This window comes from Lissotriton helveticus, chromosome 3_1, assembly GCF_964261635.1.
Source record: "Lissotriton helveticus chromosome 3_1, aLisHel1.1, whole genome shotgun sequence".
Taxonomy (NCBI): Eukaryota; Metazoa; Chordata; class Amphibia; order Caudata; family Salamandridae; genus Lissotriton; species Lissotriton helveticus.
This window is the reverse complement of record NC_136061.1, coordinates 1,976,527,244-1,976,552,389: the sequence shown is the minus strand read 5'-3', so window position 1 is coordinate 1,976,552,389 and position 25,146 is coordinate 1,976,527,244. Positions and strand designations below refer to the sequence as shown.

The window sequence follows — 25,146 nt, the reverse complement described above, 5'->3', positions numbered from 1 at the left end:
CAGCGGTCAGAAACCAACAGGAGTTGTTTGTGCTGCTCGACTCTTACAAGCCTGACATGCTATTTTTAACCGAAACCTGGTTTTGTGAGTCCTCTTTGCCCTCTCTTTTGGCTGCTCTCCCCCCTTCCTATGTGGCTCTCCGTGCAGACCGCCCGGCGGGCAAGACAGGGGGTGTCGTGGCTCTTATTACCCGATCAGAGTATAATTTTTAACTTCTTCCCTCCCCTCTTATTACTCCCACTGAGCATCTTGTGGCCCGCTCTCTTACTTTCTCTCCCCCGCTCACTTGTTTATTAATGTACCGTCCACCCCAGTTTTCACACCTGTTCATGCCAGCCCTTCAGGACTTATTGGCCACCTTGGCTGTCAATTATGCCTCAGTCCTAGTGTTAGGGGATTTTAATTATTGGCCCACGGACCCCCTTGAGTGTACTTCCTCAAAGCAGTTTACAGAAGCACTTCAATCCCTGAATTTTGTTTCTCACATACAAGTCCCCACGCACACACACAGACATGTACTAGACCAGGTTTGGTCTCTTAATATTTCCGTTTCTTCTATGTCCGTGTCCCCATGTCCCTGGTCAGATCACGCTCTAATCTCCTTCTCTCTACACCTTAACCCTGTAGCAAAGGTCTCGCTTGCCAAAAACACCTGGGCGCGGAATTGGAACCGTGTCGACCTCCCTCTGTTATCATCTTCCCTCCTGAACTCTTCACCTAACCTGGTGGGCTTATCTTCCTCATATCAAGCCACCTCTATTAACACCTGGCTTGCTGGAAGCTGTGACTCGGTAGCCCCCTTACGTCGGATCTCAACTAGACGGCCTAAGGAATCTAATCGGTGGTTCAGTGAAGATCTGAAGGAAAAAAAGCTGATCCTTCGGCAGGCTGAGAGGCAATGGAGAAGGGACTATTGTCCTTTACTGAAAACTCACTATACCACACTATTAGGTGATTATAAGAGAGCCATACTAGGCGCCAAAACTGCCTACTTCTCAGCAAAAAGTTTGGTGGCGGAGAATAAACCCAGGGAGATTTTCACAATTATTCACGACCTAGCCTTCTCTGATAGGGCTACACTTAAACCTCCCCCCACCCAGTCCTTGTGTGACTCTTTGAATTCCTATTTTATGGAAAAAATTATTAACATCAAAGCCAATATTCCATCCCCCTCCTTTGCTTTTGTTGAACCCCTTCCCCCGACCGCCCAGTGCTGCCTTTCTTCGATCCCCCCGCTCACCGAAGAAGTGTTCTTGGCAATACTCCCTAAAGTAAAGTCAGGCTCCCCGGCGGACATCTGTCCGGCCCGTATTCTTCAACAGATTTACTCTGTATGCACTAAGCCCCCGATTACTTTTCTTAACAGCTCCCTTGCTCAGGGGGTTGTGATCCCAGCACTGAAATCTGCCACAATAGTGCCTATCCTGAAGAAGCCTGGCGCGGATCCTTCCGCCCCAGTTAATTATCGCCCTATTTCACTGTTGCCCTATTTGGGCAAGGTGCTTGAGCGCCACGTAACATCGGTACTCAGCGCCCATGTAGAAGTGAACGGGGGCCTAGCGTCTCGCCAGGCAGGCTTCCGGCCTAGGCACTCCACCGAGTCCGTTGTGGTATCGGTCCTGGACAACCTCAGGGAGGGCATTGACCAAAACAAACACCAGGCCTTGGTGCTCCTCGATCTCTCCGCCGCTTTTGACACGGTGGATCATTCCATCTTGCTTTCACGTGTCAGAGCGGCGGGAATCGGGGGCTCGGCCTTGGTCTGGCTATCGTCCTTCCTGAGGGACCGCACCCAGGCGGTCCGGTTGGGGGATTTCTCGGCCACCCCACTTAAGGTCACATGTGGTGTTCCCCAGGGTTCTTCTCTCTCTCCTCTTTTGTTTAATCTCTATATCTATCCTTTAATTTTCGCGCTCCAGCAGCTGGAGGTCACCGTTTATAATTATGCGGATGACCTCTAGCTCATCTTCAACCTATCTTCTTCTTCCCATTCTATTTCCAACTTTCAGACTACTATGATTTTTATTAGGGACTGGATGAGCCACAACCATCTGAAGTTGAACCCGGATAAAACTGAGTTGGTTCTCACGGGTGGCTCTTCCAGTCCCTGGAACTCTTTAATTTGGCCTTCTTCCTTCGGTCCCCCTCCCACCCCCTCTTCCTCAGTCAAGACTTTAGGCATCCAAATTAACAATCATCTTACCCTCCACTCACAAATTACCTCTGTTGTTTCTTCCTGTTTTCTTACCCTTCGCACTATTCGTGCTGTTTCTCGTTTTTTTTCTCCCCTGGCACTTAAATTGATCATGTCCGCCTTGGTGATCTCCCGGCTGGATTACGCTAACGCCCTGTACAACGGCATTCCGGCATACAGCCTACGGAAGCTCCAACTGGTCCAAAACCAGGCGGCCCGACTAGTGTACGGCCTTCCCCGCTTTCACCACTCAACCCCTTTATTGAAGGCGCTCCACTGGCTGCCTGTCAGGGAGCGATCCCTTTTCAAAACAGGTTGTATGGTCTTCCAGGTGCGCCAGGGCTCAGCTCCCGCCTTTATTGCCTCCTTGATAAGGGAGTATATCCCCGCTAGAGAGCTTCGCTCATCATCTCAATCACTTTTGCAGGTACCCCGCTACAAGCGCAAAAAGTGGGGAGGAGCCAATTTCTCATTTTTGGCACCCTCTTTTTGGAACTCCCTCCCCGACCACCTACGATCGGCCAAGCACTATCCCATTTTCCGTAAAGACCTTAAAACCTTTTTATTCAATCAGGCTTTCCCTCTGTAAATTGTCCAGATATTTTTCCTTCCTTGTATCAGCTCTTACGGCCCCTCCTCTGCTATTTTAGCCTCCATAGCGCCAAGAAACCGCATGGTGAATGCAGCGCTTTATAAGTATTTTAAATTCAAATTCAAAACTCAATATCCACCGGTTGTTATTCAATGCATTTTAAGCCAGCTTTTGCCTGGCGAAATGTTTGTGGTGAAACAAATGCTGGGTACCAGATTTTCACCCACCGTGTAATTCTGTCTCGGGTCTGACTGAGATTACACAGGCCCATTGTGCTCAAGTGTGGTGGAAAGGGTACTTTATCGCAACAGTGATGAAGTAACCTTTCTAACATACTGAAGGTCAGTCCACCTTGCTGGACCTTCAGTATGTCAATCGCGGATACATTTCGGTCTCTGCTGCCAACATACACCTCCGAGTGCCTGACAGAGCAAGAGCTGTCGGCAGTTTTGCAATTTGTCTGACCTCCTTATTTAGAGTGGGTGAACAAATGGGAAGTTTTAATTTGTGCTTACCGTCAATCAAAATGTGGTGTTGAGTGAAAGTAAAAACATTTCAATGACACCCACGCCATGGAACAAAACTCCCATGGTGGCTGGATTGTTGCTTTTTTTATTTTCTAAAAGAAAATCACCCTTTAAGATTTTGTTTTTGAAGGGAAAAAAAAATCTCATTTTGATGACACATTTTGAATACATTGACAGGAATCTCTGTGATGGGTGGTTCCTGCCAATGTAAGACATGTCTGCTGGGGCAGCGGACATCTCCAAATCTGCAGTGCGCTTACTCCATTAGAGCAAGTAACTACACTCTAAATCAGGCTTTTAGTCTTTTGTCAATGGGCTTTAAGAAAATATGTACATAAAAGCAAAGCATTGTGTCAATGACTAACACTAAGACGTGGCATAATGGCCAGAGCTGGTGACATAGGAGCTGTGAAACCAGGTTTGAGTCCAAAGTCGGCTCAACATACTATGATTCTGGGCAAATCATTTAATTTAATTGAGCGCATTAAAAAAAAAATTATCTGGCCTTTTGTACTGTAATTCTGGGGTTGTATGATGGAGGCACGCATGGCTAGACCACACGTGCCTCTACCAGGCAGCCTAAACCACAAATGCGTCTTAACCATGCATTACTTTACCCTGCAATTTCGTGGTAAAGGCATGAATGGTAAAGGGGTAAGCTAAGGTTGCAACCCCCACCCCTGCCCTAAGCTACAAACTCCCTGCTGCCCCCCTGCCCTGAGGTCCATATACCCTGACCACCCTCAACCGCTACGCTGTCCCTAGCCCTTAACAAAAACTACCCCAAACCCCTCCCACCCCCCTGAGCTCTCCCTAAAATGACCCCAACTCCTTCCATTGCCCTTAGGCCTAAAACCCAAACCCTTCTTTTAAAAAATTACCTGCTCCCGTGATCCCTAAAAAAGATTCTTCCCTCCCCTAAGCCCTAAAAACTACCCTGAGTACCCATTCCACTGCCCCTGCCCTAAGTCCTACAACACTGTCCCTTAACAAACACTACCCCTAATCCCTCCCACCCCTGTGCTGTCCCTAAAACTACCCATCCCATTCCACTGCCCTTAGGCCTAATACCCTAACCCCTAATTAAAAAAACGACCCCCACCCTCCTCCAGCCCTGAAAACTACCCCGACCCTCCACCAGCCCAGAAAATTACCCCCAAACCTCCAGCTAGGAAAACTACCCCTGACCACTCCAGCCCAGAAAACTACCCCGACCCACCCAGCCCAGAAATCTACACCCAACCCCCCAGCCCAGAAAACTACCCAGCCCAACCCCACTTACCTCACTGCGGCTCTCTTCCTGGCCAGCTCTTCCTGGGTCCGTCCCTCGTGCAGCCAGCAGCTAGACCGCGCACCGCCTTAAGGTTAAGGCAAGCGTAGTTACGCTTGCGATGTCGGAACACGTGTGGCTGAGGCCACAGTGTTCCGACTGTTTCCAGTAAATCAGGTGCTCGTCTAATGCGCTGTAATGGTCCGGGGCCAAGCTTGCTCTATATAAAAACTGAAAAAATTGATTTTTTGTAACTTTTGTGAGATAATGTAGCCTGATGTTGAACTCCATGGTTTTTAAAGATTTCTTGCTGGCTCTCTCCTTCCCGTCAATCCTTGCAAGCTTCTCTGCAAGGATACACATTTTCTTTGAGGTGTCCCAGGGCCTGCACCCACTGAAGCAAAGAAGATTAAATAAAGGATGTATGACGTTACAACGCATACATTTACATCGCGGTACATTACATCGCGGTTTTTACAACGCAAGTTGTTACAACGACTTGCGTTGGAGGGCGCTGGACTTAGGAGTAGTATAATTTACTATTCCAACTCCAGTCTATGTACAGTAGGGAAGGTGTTGGATAGTAAATTATACTATTCCTTGTCCTAGAGCGCCATGCAGCGCAAGTCGTTGTAACGACTTGCGTTGTAAAAACTGCGATGTAATGGCATCGCGATGTAATCCCGCGTTGTAAACGATGTTTCCCTTAAAGAAAGCACATGCGCTGTAAGGGAGCTGTCATGGGAGGAATTTGCTGTTCTAGTGATGTTCACTGTTCTGCGCATGCGCAGTGATCCGATTCTAACGTGTGCTAGCCATGGAGTCCAATGTATGTTGGGCTTGGAGATTCAACAAATCCCAATCTGGCCCATGCATGACCAGCCTGTGCATAGAGCACTTTATTTCACCTTCTCCTGGCTGGCCCCCTCTGTGCTCAACGGTCCAGAGTGTTAGTCAACCAACCCTTATAACAAAGGTACTCATGAACGAAGCTCCTGGCCACCTGGGCATTCAAGATTTCCATAAATGTTATTCATGAGGTACAGTCACACATAATGCATATGAATGGAGTAATCTAATTTTTTGATCTGTAATGAGTACATGTCTTGCTATACAGTTTCAGTCACAAGTGGTAGAAATATGCCTTGTTTTCACTGAGCATCCATACCATGTGGTCAGAGCGATCGTTATCTTCTGTTATTGGCTGAGATCTTCCCAGTCACTGGTATTAAAATCCCATGAAGCACAAATCCTCTCCACAGAAATCCCTCCGTTTTGCAAGTCCCTGTGATGCTCAACCTTGTGTTATCATTTAATCCTGTGAACAAAAGCATCTCTTGTCTAAAGCTATCCTTTTCTCTTATTTGCAGAAATGAGGAGAGCACTAGAACTAAGCGAATTCCGTTTTTTTCTAGTAAAAGCAGGTCGCGAGCAGGGACCGAGACAGGTACGTGAGCGCTGTGCCCTTTTATTTTCAATGTCTTTTTGGATATAATTTAGGTTCTTCTGCATTAAGGAGGATTCCTCTCCCGCCAGGGCGGCGTCTTAAAACCTCCCAGAATCTGTGAACTCCAGTGAGGGAGGTTTCTCTAGCTGAGAAAGGACACCCATCCTGGGCCTAGTGTATGGAGATGCTAATGGTCTGTTAGATTTGACTGATGTGGCTCTACGCAGAATGTTTTGGCACACTACATCGCAAAAGCAAGTTGCCCATTCATTAAAAAAAGCAATGCTTTCATTTACTTACATGTTTAAAAGGAAGGCTCAAAGGACTGGTATCTAACTAATCATAAACTTGTAAATGTACAAGAATGCCATTCTTTGATTTTGCCTTTCAGTTTAACCTATCTTGGGAAACTATGAAAATGATATTGCATCAGCCACTATGTAGGTGATAGTATGATATTGTTTTTAAGACACGTGGGCCAACAGAAGCTGGATGCTCGACCTTTTTTCACAAAATACCAAAGTTACACAAATTGGCGCAGCCAGTGTGACATGGACCCTAATTCAAGGAAGAAAATGAGCCTCCTGGCTGTTTCATCAGAAATAATCAGTGTTTAAATAGCCCCTCATACCTCAGGGCAGTGGTGTCACTGCACCTGCTGCACCAACCCAAGCGCTACATCCCTGGTTACACAGTCTCACAGTTTTGCCCCATCAGTGGCAGGTTAGGAGTTCTCTCTGCGGTTGTTCTATATAAACTCAGGAGCTGTGGGGAAATGTGAGAGTATTGATTTTAGAAATAACAGCGAAAAATTGCTGCAAGTCATCTTCAAAATGTATAGGACTGGTTCGCAAACATTGGTGCTATTACTTGTCCTTGATGATACGTGACACAGTGCTTGGGGAAGCACCATTGCCACCGTATTATTAAACCAGATTTCTGGAGATGGTAATATATAGCAAGAAGTCTTGTCCATATTTTTTGTGATGGCATCTTCTTGTGGTGGTGATGTTTTGTGTCATTTTATATACTGTGGTTTTTTACTATATTATTGCACTGTGATGTTGTTGTGTTCTGTTAATGTTTTGATTGTTTTGTTGTGCCCCAGTATGCTTCAATTGTGTTGCTCTGGTTCTTGTGTATATCAATATGTTATGTTCTGCTGGTTACTTTGGAAATGTCAGCAAATGCTGATGCCTTTACAGCTAAATGTTATGTTATGTTATGTTATGTTATGTAGCTTTTATATAGCGTACGGCTACTCAGCAAGAGTGTCCCGACGCTTTCCACAAGCAGCTCAGAGTCAAATAACACAACACAGCTAAAAACAGAAGACATCAAAGAAAAATAATAAAAGCGATAGGCAGTAACAACAAACTAAGAATTAAAAAGCCAGGTCTTCAGGCCCTTCCTAAACTGGAGCAAATTGGCAGTGCTACGGAGTGGAAGTGGAAGCAGGTTCCAAAGCTGGGGAGCTCTGCAACTGAAAGACCGCCCTCCAGCACGGGCCTTCCTCACCCGCGGAACCACAGGAAATGCAGCACATACCTTCAGAGTTCCCGTGACAAGAAACCATTTACCAGTATCTACGGTGGGGAAATACAACGGCTCCATCTATTCTAATTTTTACGATACGGTGCAGCCCAAAACTGTGGAAGTACCGGTGGTAACTCACAGCAGGCGCCTCCACTCTCTTTAGTTTTTTTCTATGCGATGTAATTGTGTCAGAGCAGATTTACCACCAGCACTTCGGTCACCATTGGGCCATATATAAGCAGTTCAAGAAGTGCTGTCCATTATATCAGCCTATGTGTGTAACGCATTCTATTTATAAATCTTGAACCACTGTGAGCGTAAGATATCTGTGGTAATGACGAAACCGGAGTTTCCTGCATTATTCGTGATAGAGTAACCACCTGAGATGCTTATCTTATCCCACGGTAGGGCATGAGTCTATGATTTAAGTGTAGCTCTAGTCTCCTCCTTAGTTGCCCATTGGGTGCGTGCTGACACTTGAGCCCCCGTCTAAGGCATTATACTTCCATTAATACTTTTCAGGGTAACCTGATGGTTCTACAGTAATCCTGTAGACAGTCAGGTCCACCTCCAACCTCAACAGCCATCAATCCATTTAAAGTTGGTTCTGCTGAATAAGAGACCTGGGTCCCCTCTCGTAATTTGATGGGCGAGAGGTCCTGTGTAGGTTTCTAACTCAAACTCCACTCCGGATCTACCTGCGTGAATGCTTCGCAAAGATTCTTTGACATCACTTCTCAACGCCCCAGCCCCCATATGAAATCATCCGGAGCACTCACACATAGACGCCAGACCCCAGTCCAAACATACACACCCAAGGTATGGAAAATCTGGAACTGGATTCATATGCACACTAAGCTCACACAGCTGCAGCCTACTTGGTGTTCCTGCCAAGCAGGGCTATGTCACAGGTAACCAGATGTAGTTGCGTAGTGTGGATTGCCAGTGCCCGGGGCAGGGCAAGTATCCTTTCACTTCTTTTCTTTTAACAAATTGCGCCCCTATGAATGCCACAGCACCCCTAAAAATGTCCCATAAATGTTGCGCCTGGGGCAACCGCCCCGGTGGCCCCCTCCACTCTATTCCACTGACCAGACAGGATGCATTCTGGCTGCTTTAGGGGGGGGGTGTGTGCTGTGCTCAGAAGATTGTCCTGTCTCGTTGCTGCAAAGAAAAGTAAAATATCCATCAAGCTCGAATTTAACTTTTAAAAAATCCACACAAAACCTAAATTGATTATATTCGAAAACTATATCCAGACCCGCTACTAAATAGGCAACTCATTTATCCTAAACCGAATCCAGAAAATAACTATGCTTATATCATCAGATGTGTCCCATGTTATCTGTGATACTTCTGAATGCCTAGCTTCTATAGAATTTCAGAAATGATTCTCTCCCGTTTGCTGTTTACCCGGAGCCCAGAGGTTATTTACAGAAATGATAATTTTATGCAAAGCAAGTCAATAAAATTCCACTTAGCCTCCCTCACACACAAGACGCTTGTATCGAAGTGCTGTTTACACATCCAAAAATAATTCAGGGAGATTAAAGTGAATAAAAGAAGACCCTGAAGCTAGAAGAATCCGAAATAAAACATACACAAATACAGAATACAGATTTTACCATGTGGTTGGTTCTAAATAACAGAAATGTTTGGCATCCGTGGAGAGAAATAGGTCGTGCTAAGTAATTACTTTTAACTTATCTCCGTATTCTATTTAAAGCCAGATATAGTAGGCCATTAGTATTGCACTGCAGCCATGTGCATGGTTTGCACATTTCACCATGTGGAGTAGTGATACTGGGAAAACCTCCTGCACAATGAATAACATCTGTGTTCCTATCATAGATCTGGTGCATTGTTCCCGTTTGCAATTCAGACCACCTTAAAGTAAGTACCCCGGGAACTGACAAGGATACTGCACACTATTACAACGAATGCGCAGCCCTGGGGGCAGCCGCAAATTTGTGCTGGCCTAGGAGTAGCACATTCGGTGAAATACAGAGCAGCTGACTGAAGCAGCTTCTCCATCTTTCCTTGAGCTGGTGGCAGCCGCATGCAGGGGGACAGATATCCCCCTGCAGAGAGATGCAGTGAGTGACTGCACCTGCCTGCAGGGGGATGTCTGGGGGGTCCATGAGACCCCTTTTATCCCTTTGTGAGCGCTTCCCTCAGGGGGCGCACTGACAGTTCATCACCATTTTGTGGTACACTGTCAGCATGCCTGCTTTCTTCTGCGCCCGGGTCCGTAATAGGGCGTAGGTGCAGATGCAAACTTATTTTATTTATTTTATTTATTTATTCAGAGTTTTATATAGCGCGAACAAGATCCTTACGGATATCAGAGCGCTTCACAAAGACAGGGTAGGGGCAGTAGGAGTGAACATAGACAGTGGGAGCAATATAGTAGTCACTAACATGGTGGGGTAAAGGTGACATACATGAAACATGAGTGAACAGAGACAATGGGAGCAATATAGTAGTCGCTAACATGGTGGGGTAATAGTGATATACATGAACATATCACAATACAATCAGGTAAACAAGTAATATAAGATGGCACAAGTCATTGATCCCACTACAGGGGTGTTCATGTGTACCTTGTGTGTGGATGGCTTATACCAAAGTCTTAGTGTAGCGAGAACACTGAGTGAGGGCATCTGGAGAGTGAATCAACGTGTAACATATATTGGTAGTGACAACATCAGGTTAGAAGTATAGTGCCAGACTTATATTGTCATTTGCATGAGGCCCCGTCTGTAATACCATAGTGCCTCAGGGGTGCACAAAGCAGGTACACATGCCTTTTGCGGCCTTGGGGCTCAATGTTATGTTATTTTAATAATTATTATAAAGCTCACGATTACCCGAAGGTGTCTTGATGCTAACTTGGAGGAAGATACAAGCGGATATGTCTATGTTAGAGGAGTTAAAAAGCCAAGTTTTCAGCTGTTTCCTAAAGTTCAGCAGATTGTGACCATTTTTGATATTTCATAGTAGAGCGTTCCAGGCTTTAGACATGCCTAAAAAGATGCTCCTACTGCCCCACGTGGACAGTTGGAATCTGGGTACAACAGTGAGTTTTGCAGAGGCCGATCGTAGGGTTCTGGCTGAGTTGTACCACTGAAAGCGATGCTGCAGGTAGGTCGGGCCTAAATCGTGAAGTTCTTTATCAGCAATACAGACTGCCTTGAAAGTGCACTTCTGTCTTATGGGGAGCCAGTGCAAATTTTTAATGGTTGAGGATACAGATTGGTATTTTGGTATCTTTAATGAAAGCTTTGCTGCCGAGATTTGCAAAGGTTTTAGCCTATTAATAGTGTATTGTGGATCAGAAAGAAACAAACCATATCAATAGTCTTGTTTAGACATAACTAGTGATGCAATGAGAGTTTTTTGCAAATGTGAAGGATGAAAGGAAAGATCTCTTTTTGGCATCCTTAAAGTAAAAAAATAATTATTGTAGTCTGGTTTGTGGTCAATCAGAACTCCCAAATTCCGAGCTTTGGTAGTGGATAGGTTGCCCATTTCTGCTGGCCTACATGAAGGCGCCCAGAAAGAAATTTGTGCTCCAAAGAATATGATTTCGGTTTTGCATCATCCAGCTCCTGGTCTATGTAATGATTAAACAGGGGATATGTTCTAGTATTGTGCTACATTGAATAAAGGATATCCTCGGACGTGGACTGGAGGTGTTGGTCACTCGCTACTAAGGCACATGAGAAAAGTCTTGTGATTGCTCCCCATTTATTTGTAATGTATCAGAATTTCTGTGTTGCACTTATGTAGTTTTTCTGGCCTTGTAGTTCTCGCTGTCAGAATATTGTGTTCTCACAGGGTTCTGGGCTCTAACATTCACTGGATTCATGGTTGTACAGTATTGTTGTGTCAGGTTGAACTTTTAAAGTTAATTGTTTTAATGGGCGACAGGCCAATGAACGTGATTGGTATCCTTTCTGTATAATGTTTATTATGAAGCTTCCCTCTAGTCCAATAGCCACTTAAGTACGACCCTGATGTGTCTGAATTGCGTTACCTATTTAATGTATGATTGTGTGTTGGGTTACAGCTGCAGCATTTTCCCGTTTGATTTATAATTCCCTGTGGTTATTAATTATTAATTGCCTGGTTAGTTTTGATTTGCTATCATATTAGGAAACATCACGTTGTCAATAATTTGGCTTAGGTCCTATGTTGTGTGTATGAGGCCTGGTGCAATGTGTGTAATATAGTATTTTGTACCAGTGTATCCTTTGTTGAGAACTGTGATGTTGGAGAATTGTGGACTGTGTGATGAATCTCTGGTTCATTTAGGAGAAATCAGACTGCCAGCTGCGTTTAGGTGTAGTACTGTGTGCATAAGGGTACAGAATGTATTGCATAATGTGTTCTGTTATCATTGGTTGAGCAACTCCTAAGCAGATGTGTCAAAAGACGCACAAAACAAAGGCAGCTGCTCCATCTCTTTTCTACTTGTGGTAGGAAGGTGGAAGGTGTCCAATCCTAGGTCTCAAGAAAATGAACAAATACTGTTCAAAACAAATATCCAAAATTTGAAAAGTGGACGTGGTTATCACTTTCTTTTTAGGTGCAGATAAATTGCTTTTCTGTGATGGGTTCAAAGACTTCTACTTTCGTATACCCTTCTTGAGTGTGGCAGAAAGTTCCTAAATGTTGTGACTAGTGGGCAAGAAATTCCAATCCAAGACATACCTTGCAAATTCAGATTAGCAGCAATGTTGCGTTTCTGGTGCTGTGCTCTAAAGAAGCTCAGCTAAGAAAAGAGGCTTGCAATTTACTTCCCTTCCCAGATGCCAAACTGACAGCAGCAACATGTGAGCAATAGGTGATAGAACACCTGCTCAGAACACAATGTGAACATTCAGTGTGCATACACAATTTTTGTCTTTAACCTTGAATGAAAATGGTTTACCTATTGTCAATTTTGGAAATATCAGGTCGTCCATCACACCTGATTTATAATATTTAGTGGCTGTACCTCGATAATCAAGTGGAACAAGGCCCTGCATGTCCTGATGTCAACCTGCATCTCAGACATTCAGTCTTTTTATTTCGCCACTTTAAATTCATCAACTCAAAAGTGATATGTAACAGTTAAGGGACCAAGCATCTGCGAGCTCTGTGTACTGTGTCTATCGATATCCTTCCGACTAGATACATGTGCAAATATTGCCAATCTCTTGAGAGGTGCAATCTTCATGACCTACGTGCAGAAGTGGTGATGGTCCTTTCCATCCGCGGATGTGAAAGGTCTTTGACCATCAGAAGAACAACATCTTAGCATCAGTCTTCTCAGGACGAATGCCACCGGGCTCACCATTGATCCTCCTCGGCTATATTGGTGTGGCCGCAGCAAAACTGTGGAATTCCCTTCCGGTTGAGCTTAGACACACCCCTGACCTCCTTCTATTTAGGAGGAGCTTAAAAACATGGCTTTTCCCCAAGCCCTAGCTTGTCATCAGTTTGGCCCCCCTCGGATATGAGTCTGCCAGCGCCAGGATACGTTTTTTAGGTGATAGCTCGCTTTAGAAATGAAATAAATAAAATAAATAATAATTGACTCATTTCTCTTGTCAGCCTACGAAAAGACAGTTCTGGTCTTCAGTAGTGTTCTTAGTGACCATCATGTCTTCCAGAAGTGTCAGTGAAAGCCATGTGTCACTTGTGTCAAGCCATTAATAATCAGATTCAGAGACAAACTGGTGCGAAGAACTCACAAAACTGCAACCCTGTGAAGGTAACAGATGCTTATATAAAACAGATAGCGGCCGTATCTTGTTCTTACAGGACCATTTCCTATTTGGATCAGTTGTTGATAGATTGGGGTTCTTTAGGCGAGGGACAAGCCTTAATAAAACAGGTGCCAGCCGGACTGATTGTCTCCCGCATCACAGATATCAGAATGTGATATCAGAAGGAGAACTTATCTCTGTCTGGGAGACTCACAATTTATTGGATTGTTCAGCCCTTCATCTGAACCTTGACCTATTTAGAAGAGCTAGGTCAGCTTAAAAAAACATGACCGCTTTAAATCGTAGAGAACACTGTTCATTGCCTTACATTTTACACACGTAGCCTGTCTGTACATACACTTCTAAGAACAAAAGTTTGTTGGTGGATACAGTAAAGGTCCCTTGTTTGTACCATTTTAATCCACAAGATTGTGAACCAAAACACGATTTCATCATCCCATTTCATAAGGATATTTGCTTTAGAATATGGTGATTGTGTGCTAATTGTAATTAAATAAAAGTTATATCATGCAAAGTATTTTTCCCACCCCATGTTATCATTAATGTATGCTGCATTGTTGCCACTAGCTCGATTGATAAACAAGAGGGGCCTCCTGTATGAAATGAATACCAAGTTTATGCACTGTATTTGCCATCTCAGCCTCATGGCGCCAACAAGATTTTAGAACGTGAGATATGGAGCTCAAAAACCAATCACAAAATAATTCACTTTCTTGAAAAAATCCCATCCAGCTGGTGCTCTTGTACCTGATCTGCTAAGGTTCAGAACACTGGTTAAGGTGTGACACTGCTACTATCAACCTTTGATGTTCACGTTTCTGATTCATGTTCACCAAGATTTTTCAAGAAGTCATTGAGCCTCAGAGTAGCATATCTCATGCTTCATGAGGGGCTTGAGATAAGATGGTATCTAAATAAGGAAAGATTAAAGGAATTTCCGAAATGGCAGGTATAAAGATTCACTATAAAAGTGTAGCGAGATCTGTATTAGAACCCCACTTGCAAATGCCATATGTATAATTCATTTAAACCATGCACCTATTTGCTAATTAACCAATTTAGAGCACAATGCCCTTTTGCAAGAAGCAAAGATATATGTTAATTGGTCTTTGAGGCACACAAAACAACCAGTTTTTCTAGAGCCAAACCTCTGCACATCTGTTTTCATATCCCTCTGAGCCCTGCACATATACCAGCAGATACGCCACCAAGTTAAAACAACCCTCATGGCTGATCGCATCTAAATTTAGCCCCTTCAGACTGGCCTTCAATGGATTATCGTTGTCCTCCCACTGGGTCTGAGACTTCTAGTTCAGTTGGAGACTCTAATTGTGGTAAGGGGGCAATTATCTCCCAGAGCCGCTCTTTCCCCTGACCACCAACACTCAGCTAACACCTAAATAAATGAGCTCTATTTAGCAGTGGTTTTAGCAAAAGAAGCAAAAACACTGTGGGAGGAAGGCTGCATGGATAAATCAGGTCCTCTGCCATTAAAGTGAAGTTCAAATTATATAGCAGTACAGATTTGAATAGTTTACTGGGTGTTTTAGATGGAACTAAGCTTGTGTTTTTGGAATCCTTCTAGCGTTAGGGGCAAATTATTATGGGACTCCAAAAACTCTCTTATCTAAAGCTCTCAGATTAAGTTACTAAACTGAATTTTTAAGCGGACACACTCATTATCGATAGCTAATGCTTCTTTCTTGTGATTTCAGAGTGCGCGGTGGATTTGCCCCTTTTCCTGAGTGACTCCTTAGAGGTCCTTTGCTTGAATGACAACCAGCTGGAGTGCGTCCCACCCTCTGTTTGCCAGATGAAAAATCTAACAGAACTTTATCTTGGAAAGTAAGTAGGGGAACTGCTTCATTTAGAAGAAAAGCAGCAGCACAACAATACATACATTTTAATAATAGCAAAGCTGCAAATTTGTTGGACAGTTATACACTTAATTTGCCTGTATATGAAAAACGAATTTGATGTTATTCACTCCCACAAACATATTATTAATAGGCACCTGCATCAGTTTTTAAGCAGGAGACAAAAAGCCATTTTTCTTATAATCGGTTTGAAAAGTGGTTTGAAACACAGGTGAAAGACAGTAAAATATTGAGCAGAATACATCGCAACATTTAGACCATAATAGAAAAGAAGCACTACTGCACTTCAAAGGTCTTACATATATGCATGAAATATTAAGAGTGAAACAAAGTAGCACATCCCATTTTAAAACCCTTAAAAAAGTCTAAGGTCCTGGTTACAATCTTGGCGGATGGGATACTCTGTCACAAACGTGAAGGATAACCTGCCCGCCGTTTTACAAGTTCCATAGGATGTAATGGAACTTATAATATGGCAGATAGGATACCTGTCACGTTTGTGACAGAGTATCCCATCCGCCAAGATCGTAACCAGGCCCTAAGCCTCCTCATTGACACCCTTAAAGTGTTTGCCTGCTTTGGCTCCAATAATAAGTATTGCAGAATTCTGTGTGGAGATTTTTGGTAGCCGCAATTACTGTTACTGACCAGAATCCTCTCAAGGAATTACTTAAGTTACATGTTAGATCTCATCGAATGGGGAATATCAGCACAGAACTCTTTTGTTCCAGCTGGAGTTATGGACAGAGTTCCCGATTCCGTGAGGTTTACTACCAACATTTACCAAGTGCTCTAAGCAGCTAGTACGTGCCTGCAAGGACTCCTGTGCTAATAGGGAGGGTGCCTTAGCTGACACTGGGGTCATTTGGGGTGGAGGATGGACAATGATACAGTGTGATTAAGATTTCATTTGGTGGAATAATTGCCCCCAATTTCCAGTTTTCCCATCAAAATGGGGCATAGCATACAAATTGTGCTTTTCAAACCAAGATCCTATGTCTTAGTATTTACCACCATACGTCCCAATTCACATTGGCAGGTTCGACCTGCTGAAATGTACCTGGAGAAACTGCATGGATGCAGTACCTGGTCATCACTGGGGGTCCAAAACTCTGCACAATCTGTTATTCCAAACCCCTTTGCAAAAGGTGCTTTCTCAGGGGTCAGAGCTACCCAGTCAACCAGTAATCGAGGGCTTAGACTTTAATAACCAATAACAGCCATTGCCACGTCGCATACAGTCCCCGAGTAATATTCTCCGTTGCAAGGCTTGCGCATGCATTTCCAGATGCTGCTGAGCGGAGACCATTTACAGCTGGAAGTGGTTTTCCCTTCCATTGAAAACACCCTGTTCAGAAGGGCAGAGCTGGCAGGAGATTGCACAGCACAGATGCCTCTAATATGTATGCTTCTTTCTCTGCCTAGTAATCCCGGTATCCGAGAACTTCCTGCGGAGCTTGGACAGCTGACTGGCCTCTGGCAACTGGACATCGAAGAGCTGAATATAAATAACCTGCCTGGAGAGATCAGGAAGGACGGTAAGTCTACTGCATCTGTGGCTCTGACGTGGAGCGAACCTTCTTCATTGGATTTTGGAAATTGAACTTTTCGAAGACCGTATTTATTGCTGATGTTGTTGCTTCCTTAAGGAAATCAATGTATCTCGAGTGTCCTTTTCGTGTACTCTGTGGTCCCATTTTGTTGGCAAATAAGAAAAGTCTGTGTTGGTTTGGCCTAATAATTACCTTCTTGGTAACTACCTACAGTGTGTTTGGTCCTCTGGAGTAGGTAGGGTGAGAAGCCGTGAACCTGCATCTACGCCACTGAAGCACAGCTGTAGGGTGCATGTCTGGCACTACCCCAAGGTGATTTCCTGCACTCCTGCTTATTCAGAGATGCTCTCTTTGATAACATATAGGAGTTTTGTGGACTGAGTGTGATAACTAGTGTTTTCATACTGGTGAGTACATACATCATATTCCACCCATGTAGGAATTAATTACTGGAAAAAAGTGCAGGCGGAGATGGTGCTATCAGAGGTGGAGTCCTGAGTATGTGAAGCAGATTGTGACGAGCAGCCTGGATGGACCAGGCTTCATTCACCTCTAACTGAGATCCATAGTGTGAACTCAGCATGAGTGAAAGTACTGTTTCTTACAGCAGTGTGACTTACCAGTGAACCTATGTACTACACGTAAAAGCCACATCGACAGGGCTGGAGGGGATATGGGGCCATTGCATCGTGCTGACAGTTACTATGCACAGCGCCATGTACATGCTTTTAGTGCTTCAAACATTGATTTGGAGCCTGACTGTTTTCACCCTTCCTGTTCTCTCCGCTTGATAAACTCTTTTAAGTAGTTTCGAAACTTGAGGATCTGTGAACAAGATTAAAGAAAACGTCCTTTCTATGCAACTTTTGTAGTGTGACCCAAATATTCCATCCCATTTTCAATCTTTCCTAAGGTCCCAGTTGAAAGATACATTCAGAAGATTCAGGGGCCTGTCAGAGAGAATGACTTTTGGCTTTTACATGATCATGGCAGTACTCATGGGTTCACAGTTATTGTTCGACTTGCCATAATTGGTGATTTGAAGAATCAATTGAGTGAAGCTGCTGCAAGTATTAGGTAGATAATATATCTCCACTGGGTAATCAAGTGCTCACCTTATTGGTAAACCATTAATTGGTATTGTTTCAGTTACTGGGATACATTCTTGAATTCCTTTGGAAAGACCTAGCTGACTAAACCTCCAAGATGTAAAAGTAAACCTGCTGCATAAAATGATTGCTTCTGATTTTCTCACTGTTTTATTGCATGCCTAGGGCCCGGGGCTGTGTTGTCTTATTTACGAGCTCAGCTCAGGAAAGCAGAACAATGTAAACTGATGAAGATGATCATTGTGGGGCCCCCGCGGCAGGGAAAGTCCACCATTTTGGAGGTTCTGCAAACCGGGAAGCCTGCACAGCTGACTAGTCCTGAATCCACCATCACAACAACCAGGTGGGAGCTCCAGAGGCCAGCGGGATCGACCTCCAAGGTGACTGAACACTGACCACAGAATTTACCTTAAAATATTGAGCTGTTGTGATCTTAAATCAATTTTGAATTGACGATTGATGCACTGTAATTTAAAACTTAGAAGAGGTTTAGCACAGAAACACAGCAAGGAACATCATAACAAAATACATTTAATAGATTTAGAACTTCATTGTCAACTTAGCCATGCGTTCACAGTTTTTGCATGTATAAGTTCACTTTACATTGTTAAATTGTATGATTTAGGAATGCAGGCACGCTTTTTCCACTCACAAAACGTGACTTTACTCTCCTAAGTCTGTTCACTTATACCTAATATTATCCTCGTGTGGTGTAACACTACGCAGAAGTAAATTTGCTCCCAAGGACACGGAGTGCGCATTTGAGGGCATGCCTGCTCTTGAACGTTTATGCCCAATGAAAAACTCCCAGGTTTGTGGGTAGTCTCAAAAGATTTTAGCAGCGTAGTTCCATCTTGAAAATGTTTGGAGGTTTACTCCTGACAAGGTTAGAAGTACATCTGTATCCCAGGTAGCAGTAGGGCGAGAACACGCTGAAAATTGGTGGGGGTGTGAGGGATATTTGTTCCTTCAAGGGGGCAAATATTTTCCCCTAGAGAAAAAGGAAAAAAATTAGAAAGTGTAATTGGCCTCAAGTGAAACATTTTGACATGCATAATTAAACGTCATATGCAGTTACACAAGGAAAAACGTTAATCTTTGTGTAAATTGAGATTCTAAAAAAACAATTCCAGGGGCTGTCTTACCTAGCGTGCCCAGTGCAGACGATTGTGCATCCCTTCCATAATTGAGATGGCGCCTGTGCTATTTTAAGAGTGTTCCCACGTTTGCACGGTGACGTGTCCCCATGCACATGAGGGAAACACTTTGCCTCTGTACACGTGTCATATTACGTATGTGGGGACAGAGACAAAGAGCCAGTTCGGAGGCGCACTGACTGTGCCACAGCCCTTTGAGAGGTGATTGGGGATCCTATGGACCTCCTCCCATACAACCCCCTCACTGCATCCACCTATCTCCATCCCCTCTTCAAAGTGCAGGCAGGTGCTGCCTGCACTTTATAAGCCTGTGCTGCTGCTTCAAGCAGTTCCGTAATGCACTACTCCAAGGGCAGCCGCAAGCTCCTGTCTGCCCTGGTGGCAACTCATCCATCAGTAATACGGTTCACTGTTCCTCCTTTTGCCCGGTGCACCAATTTGAATGTGCCTTGTGGGGCAAACAGCGACAGTGCACGTGATTGTTATACAGCACCAGGAGTAGTCCTGGGAAGCATAGACTGTCGTCAAATCCTCCTCTAAATCTTTGTGTATTTCAGAGTATAACACATCTACAACCAAACCTAGATGGAAACCTATTGAGATACATTTGCAGATGTGTTTGTGACTCTGCCCCCACTTTTTGAAAGTTGTTCTATCAAAATTACCAAGAGTGCTGGAGGGGAGGTCTGTACTCCCCTCTCCGATTTCAAAGATGTTGCTTTCATGGAAGCTGCTCAGCTGTTCCTTGTAATAACACAGCTTGACTGTTAGTCAGCATAGTTCATGATACTGACGTCTGCAATATGTGTTTGTCTTGTAATCTTTCTATTTTTCGTTTTACTACTGAAATTAGTTTTAGCAAATGCTTCTGCTTGCGTGTGTCATGCAAGAGAAAGTAAGACCTCTGAATTTCACCTTAGCAGCATAAAAGGACTGCTACCAGGCTCTACTCTTAATTGTTACTCAAGTTCCGAAAAAGCAATAGACTATAGAGCCAGACTCCTATTCCATTGTTTGTATATAGGCACGTCATCTGCCCTGAACAGTCTACCTTTTTCAATATGATTGCTCTGGTCATCTGCACACACAGTCAAGAGCATCTAAGCAGTGTCAAGAGGCCTGGACTCATCTGGTTGTAGCTCTGAATGCCAACAGTCGCTAACTAAATCCTAAGCACTCATGAGACCCAGCAATGAGATACACTGTAAAAATTATAAAATAAAGATCCAACTTTTTTTTCTCCATATCCAGGAAAAAACGATTGTTAAACTTAACATTTCTTATATAAAATAGGGAGACAGAGGCAATTCTATGCGATAAGTGTACATACATGTTCTAACGGAATCATTTGTGCTAAAGAACAGGGTGGTTGCAGTCCCATCATGGAGCCCTCTTCCATGATTGTGACTTCTGTTATATCCCCACCTCGTGTACCTGAGTTCGATCAGATCAGACCTCATGTGGTATCTGGTCCTCCGCCTTCCAGGTTCTTGGGATCTAAGTGTTCTCATGTCCCTTTTAAAAAACGGTTTTAAGTCGGTCTATATTTTTTTAATTGAGACAGATTGTCTCTAATAACTGCAGTGAGTTGTTCCATTGCTTTAATATTCCACTCCTTAATCCACCATAGCGTAATTGTCACCAGGTTAGGGCCTCTCCGTCTATGTGCTGCCTTCAGTCTAGCCGCCAACAACAACTATGTCACTAATTTTGAGGTTGTGAAGGAAAGAGGGGATATTCCTTTCTCGTCCAGTAGGCCCAATAACATGTTCGGGGTGTCACTGTCAGTTCAGTGCTGGTGATATCCTTGATGCTCACCAAAATGTGTTTCCGAAAGGATTGTATCTGCGGGCATTCCTAACACATAAGAATATAGGTCTCTCTCAACTCCCACCCCTTCCAACAGGCATCAGGGCAGTAATGCATAGCCTTCATTCGGACTGGAGTTACCAACTATTTTAGCATCTTCTTGCATGCATTAAGTGTATATTGAAGTCAGACTGTGGATTTTGCTTCTGTCTGCCATATTAAAACCCAATCTGTCGCGGTCAGTTCTTGATCAAAAGTCTGTATCCAACGTTTATTGTAGTTTAAGTTTGATAGTAGAATACTTTTGTCTAATGCTCTTTAAATTGGAGACAGTGCTCGGTTAGTATCGCCATCGACAAAGATGTCCTAAACTCTCATGGTATCTCTGGCTCCATTCACTTTAACCATGGGTTATCTTATATTAGAGTATGGTTGTAAATATCCTTAAGCCCCGGCTGAAAATCATTGACCTGCTGGTTCCTTTGGTACACTGTTCTAATGTAGCTGACCCTAGTGATTTGCCCCCAACTCCCATATCAGGCAACCTCTATCAATTAATCCTGGTGGAAAATCCAGGTTTCCCACCACATGGGGTTAGGGATGGGTAAGCCATTATCCCTTTCATCTGAAAAGTCTTGTTGTAGTACACTAGAGTTGTCTCGGTAGTTCACATCAGGGGTCACCAGGGTCTACAAACCTTGGTTGAGGATCCACAACAAACGATGCAGGTAGTGTTTGCTCACCTCCTGCTTCATTCAGCACAGTTGCTTATCACCATCTGGGGAAGAACACAACAGCATTGGTGTCAATTGAGCTGGCAGTGTGTATCTTTCAACATCGGGGTCACCCATGTGTCTTTTTATAGGGCCTCATTTCCGAAGTGATTTAGCAATCCACAGTGGCTTGTTCCATATAAAGCCCCACATTGTTTTCTGTTTAGACTTCATGATATAAGGCAGGATCACCAGACAATGACCTAATGAGGTAGAGAAGTTGTGGCATGAAGTTAATCTTAATGTAAATTATTTGAAACTTTAAGCCTACCCCATTGACAAAGTTGTTAAACAGTGTATCAAGCAGCTTGGGTACATTACTCGGTATATGTCACACCCAAATAGCCAATTCTCACTGGGACCAGTTTGAACTGATAATACAATGCTATTGCCTCACTCTGCTCTGTCTCAACTCCCACACCCATCACCTTGACCTTTTTTGTGGTTATCTTTGAATGAAGCCTCCTGCTGGAAGCGTTCCAATTCCCAAAGTAGTGCTGGTGGAGAGGTGGAGGGTTTCGTTGAGAAACAGAAAATATCATCTGAAAAAAGTGCCAGTTTCACCTGCCCCATTCTTGTCTCCAAACCTGTTATTTGGCCATTATAAGTTGGTACAATGGCACCATGATCAGAGCAAAAACAGATTAAGAAAGGGGGCATCCCTGTAAAGTGACTATAGTCAAAGTTATTGGGTCTGAGACATGGGATCTATCTCTTAGACTGGTGGAAAAAATCGGCAAATATTGGGACGTGATTTGGGGTCCCTGGGTTGTTCTCCCCAGAGGTTTTGTAGGAAATGACCAATAAAAATGAATCTGTCAAGGGCCTTCTCCGCATCCAGTGAAAGAAGGAGCTTCTGGGTCTTGTTGACCTTTGCTCTATTTATTATATCAGCGTCTAGTCTGATATTATCCTTGGTATGTCCATTCCTATTAAAACCAGCCTGGAAAGGGGACACCAATATGGACACACGTTTTTCAGCTTTGGCACCAAAATCTTAGTGAAGATCTATATTGACGTCACTATTCAAAAGGGATCAAGAGGATTCTGGGTCTTTGCCTGGATTTACTATCAGAGTGAGGGATTCCTTCATTGTTGGTGTGACTGTCAATAAATACATTATAGACCTTAGTCAAAAAAGTTGAGAGGAGAGCGGCAAATGCCTGGTAAATGGAGTTCAAAAAGCTATTTGGCCTGAGGCATTAGTATTGGGATGTGTTTTAATAGCTTGTTTTATATCCTCAACTGTGATTGGTTCAAGCTCCTTCCATATATCTGAGCTCATTGCCAGGAACTCCACATCCGCTGGATATACCTATCCTACTGCTGTGTATCTGTTTGTTATTTCCCGTAAAGCCCAGTGTAAAATCGTGAAAAAGTCTCTGATATGCCCAGATGTGGAATTTACCCTCAGTATTCTCTACTGAGGTTATATAGTTACTCCTTTCACATGTTCATATTTTATAGGCCAACCATCTCTCCACTTTAACTCCCTTTTCAAAGTTCAGGTGCCATGTTTCGAATAGCCTGTGGGCTGCATCATTAGTCAATAGAGCCTCCCACATACCCTGCCCTTGCACAGTGCTCATTATGTATTTTTTGTGTTTTTAATTTTAAATTCCGATTCTATGCACAGGACCTCAGCTTCAAGGTCCAGTCCTTTTAATTCAGCTAGTAGAAATGTTGGCGTATGCTTAGTTAGCACCCCTCTCAACACTGCCATGGCTGCATCCCAAATGTTCGCCCAAGCCATCCCCTCCCTTCTGTTTAATTCTCTTTAAAACAGCTGTCTCCCTCTTATTTTATATTTTCTCTAAGGACAGGGTCATGAAACGCTATTTCCTTTATTATCCAGGGCCTTTAGTGAGACGTTTCCAGAGAAGAGATGCACATTGTAATTATCACAGGTGCATAGTCTGGGTGCCAATTGTAGATGATATAACCCAAAAGTAAATGGAAGTGGAGGTGAAAATATAATTGAGTGGAATCTATGTACATTAGAGTAAAATATGTAATCAATTTTCCCCATGTGCTGTGTGTGCTAAACATCGATAGGTTTCAGGTCAGTGACACCTGGCATCAAGAAGGAAGTGGGGCTCAAAGGCTGCCATGAGGAGTGGGATCGATCAATGCTCCGTTCGAAAGGCAGCGTTAAAGTCTTCTTTGACTATCCGAGTATCCTTGGGCTATATGTGAAACATTCCAGAATAAATGTTAATTTACATTATTTTGGAACTTTAACCAACACTATTATAAGACTCATGCCCAGATTGTACTACTTATAAGCAGGGTCCTCCCTTCTTTATCTCTATGTGTCGTATCCTTCTGAATGGGAGAGTTCGGTCCAATCAGAATAGTAATATTCTTCTTTTTAGTGAGTGCCTTTGAATGGAACTGTTTGTGGCTAATATTGCAACTTGCACCTTTTTTCCATCATTTTACAAGAATAGTGTCTCTTGTAATAACCTCACATAAATATGTTTTGTATGAAGCCAATTAAGAAGAGATTTGTTCGCATGGATCCTACTGAACCAAACCACATCGCACTCAAAGAGTCCATCCGCAAGCATCACCAACTGATCCGCACCGCCAAAAGACCCCCTTCAAAAACCGCATAGACAACAACGCCCACAACAGTAAAGAACTCTTCGGCATCGTCAAAGAACTCTCAAACCCCCGGACCTGCTCCAACGAACCCCCTCCGTCACAAGAGCTCTTCAACTCCCTCGCCACCCACTTCCGCAGCAAGATAGGAGAAATTCACAACAGCTTCAGCCCCAAACAGACCGCAGACACCCACGAACCCAACGCCCCGAGCAACACCAACCTCCTCCACACCTGGACCCTCGTCAACGAAGAAGACGTCACTCACACCATGGCCTCTATCCACTCCGGATCCCCATCGGACCCCTGCCGTCACCACATTTTCAATAAAGCTAGCAACATCATCGCTCCTCACCTCTGCAACACCATCAACAGCTCCTTCGAGTCAGCCACCTTCCCGGAAATCTGGAAACACGCAGAAGTCAACGCACTACTGAAGAAGCCCAAGGCGGACCCTGACGACCCGAAGAACTACCGGCCGATGTCCCTCCTCCCCTTCCCGGCCAAGGTCATCGAAAAAGTCGTCAACACCCGGCTCTCCCGCTTCCTAGAAGACAGCAAGGCACTCGACACCTCCCAATCCGGATTCCGAAAAAACCACAGCACCGAGACCGCACTCTTTGCTGCCACAGACGACATAAGGATCATGCTCGACAAAGGAGAAACCGCAGCACTCATCCTGCTGGACCTCTCTGCCGCATTCAACACGGTATGCCATCACACCCTCCGCACACGACCCCACAACGCCGGAATCTGCGACACGGCTCTCAACTGGATCTCATCATTTCTCACCGGCAGAACCCAGAGAGTCCGCCTTCCGCCATTCCTGTCTGAGGCCTCCAAGATCATCTGTGGCGTCCCTCAAGGATCCTCCCTCAGCCCAACGCTCTTCAATGTCTACATGGCTCCTCTCGCCAACAT

General features: G+C 44.1%; 1 protein-coding gene across 2 annotated transcripts in view; it reads left to right on the top strand.

Annotated features, from left to right (window-relative positions):
* The window catches only part of LRRK1 (leucine rich repeat kinase 1), a 917,814-nt gene that overhangs the window by 559,415 nt on the left and 333,253 nt on the right, over positions 1-25,146 (top strand). For both annotated transcript variants that reach the window (XM_078683102.1, XM_078683103.1), the window contains exons 12-15: positions 5,954-6,030; positions 15,059-15,188; positions 16,646-16,758; positions 18,048-18,262. In XM_078683102.1, the coding sequence (XP_078539228.1) occupies positions 5,954-6,030; positions 15,059-15,188; positions 16,646-16,758; positions 18,048-18,262 (535 nt within the window). The remainder of the gene's footprint in view (positions 1-5,953; positions 6,031-15,058; positions 15,189-16,645; positions 16,759-18,047; positions 18,263-25,146) is intronic.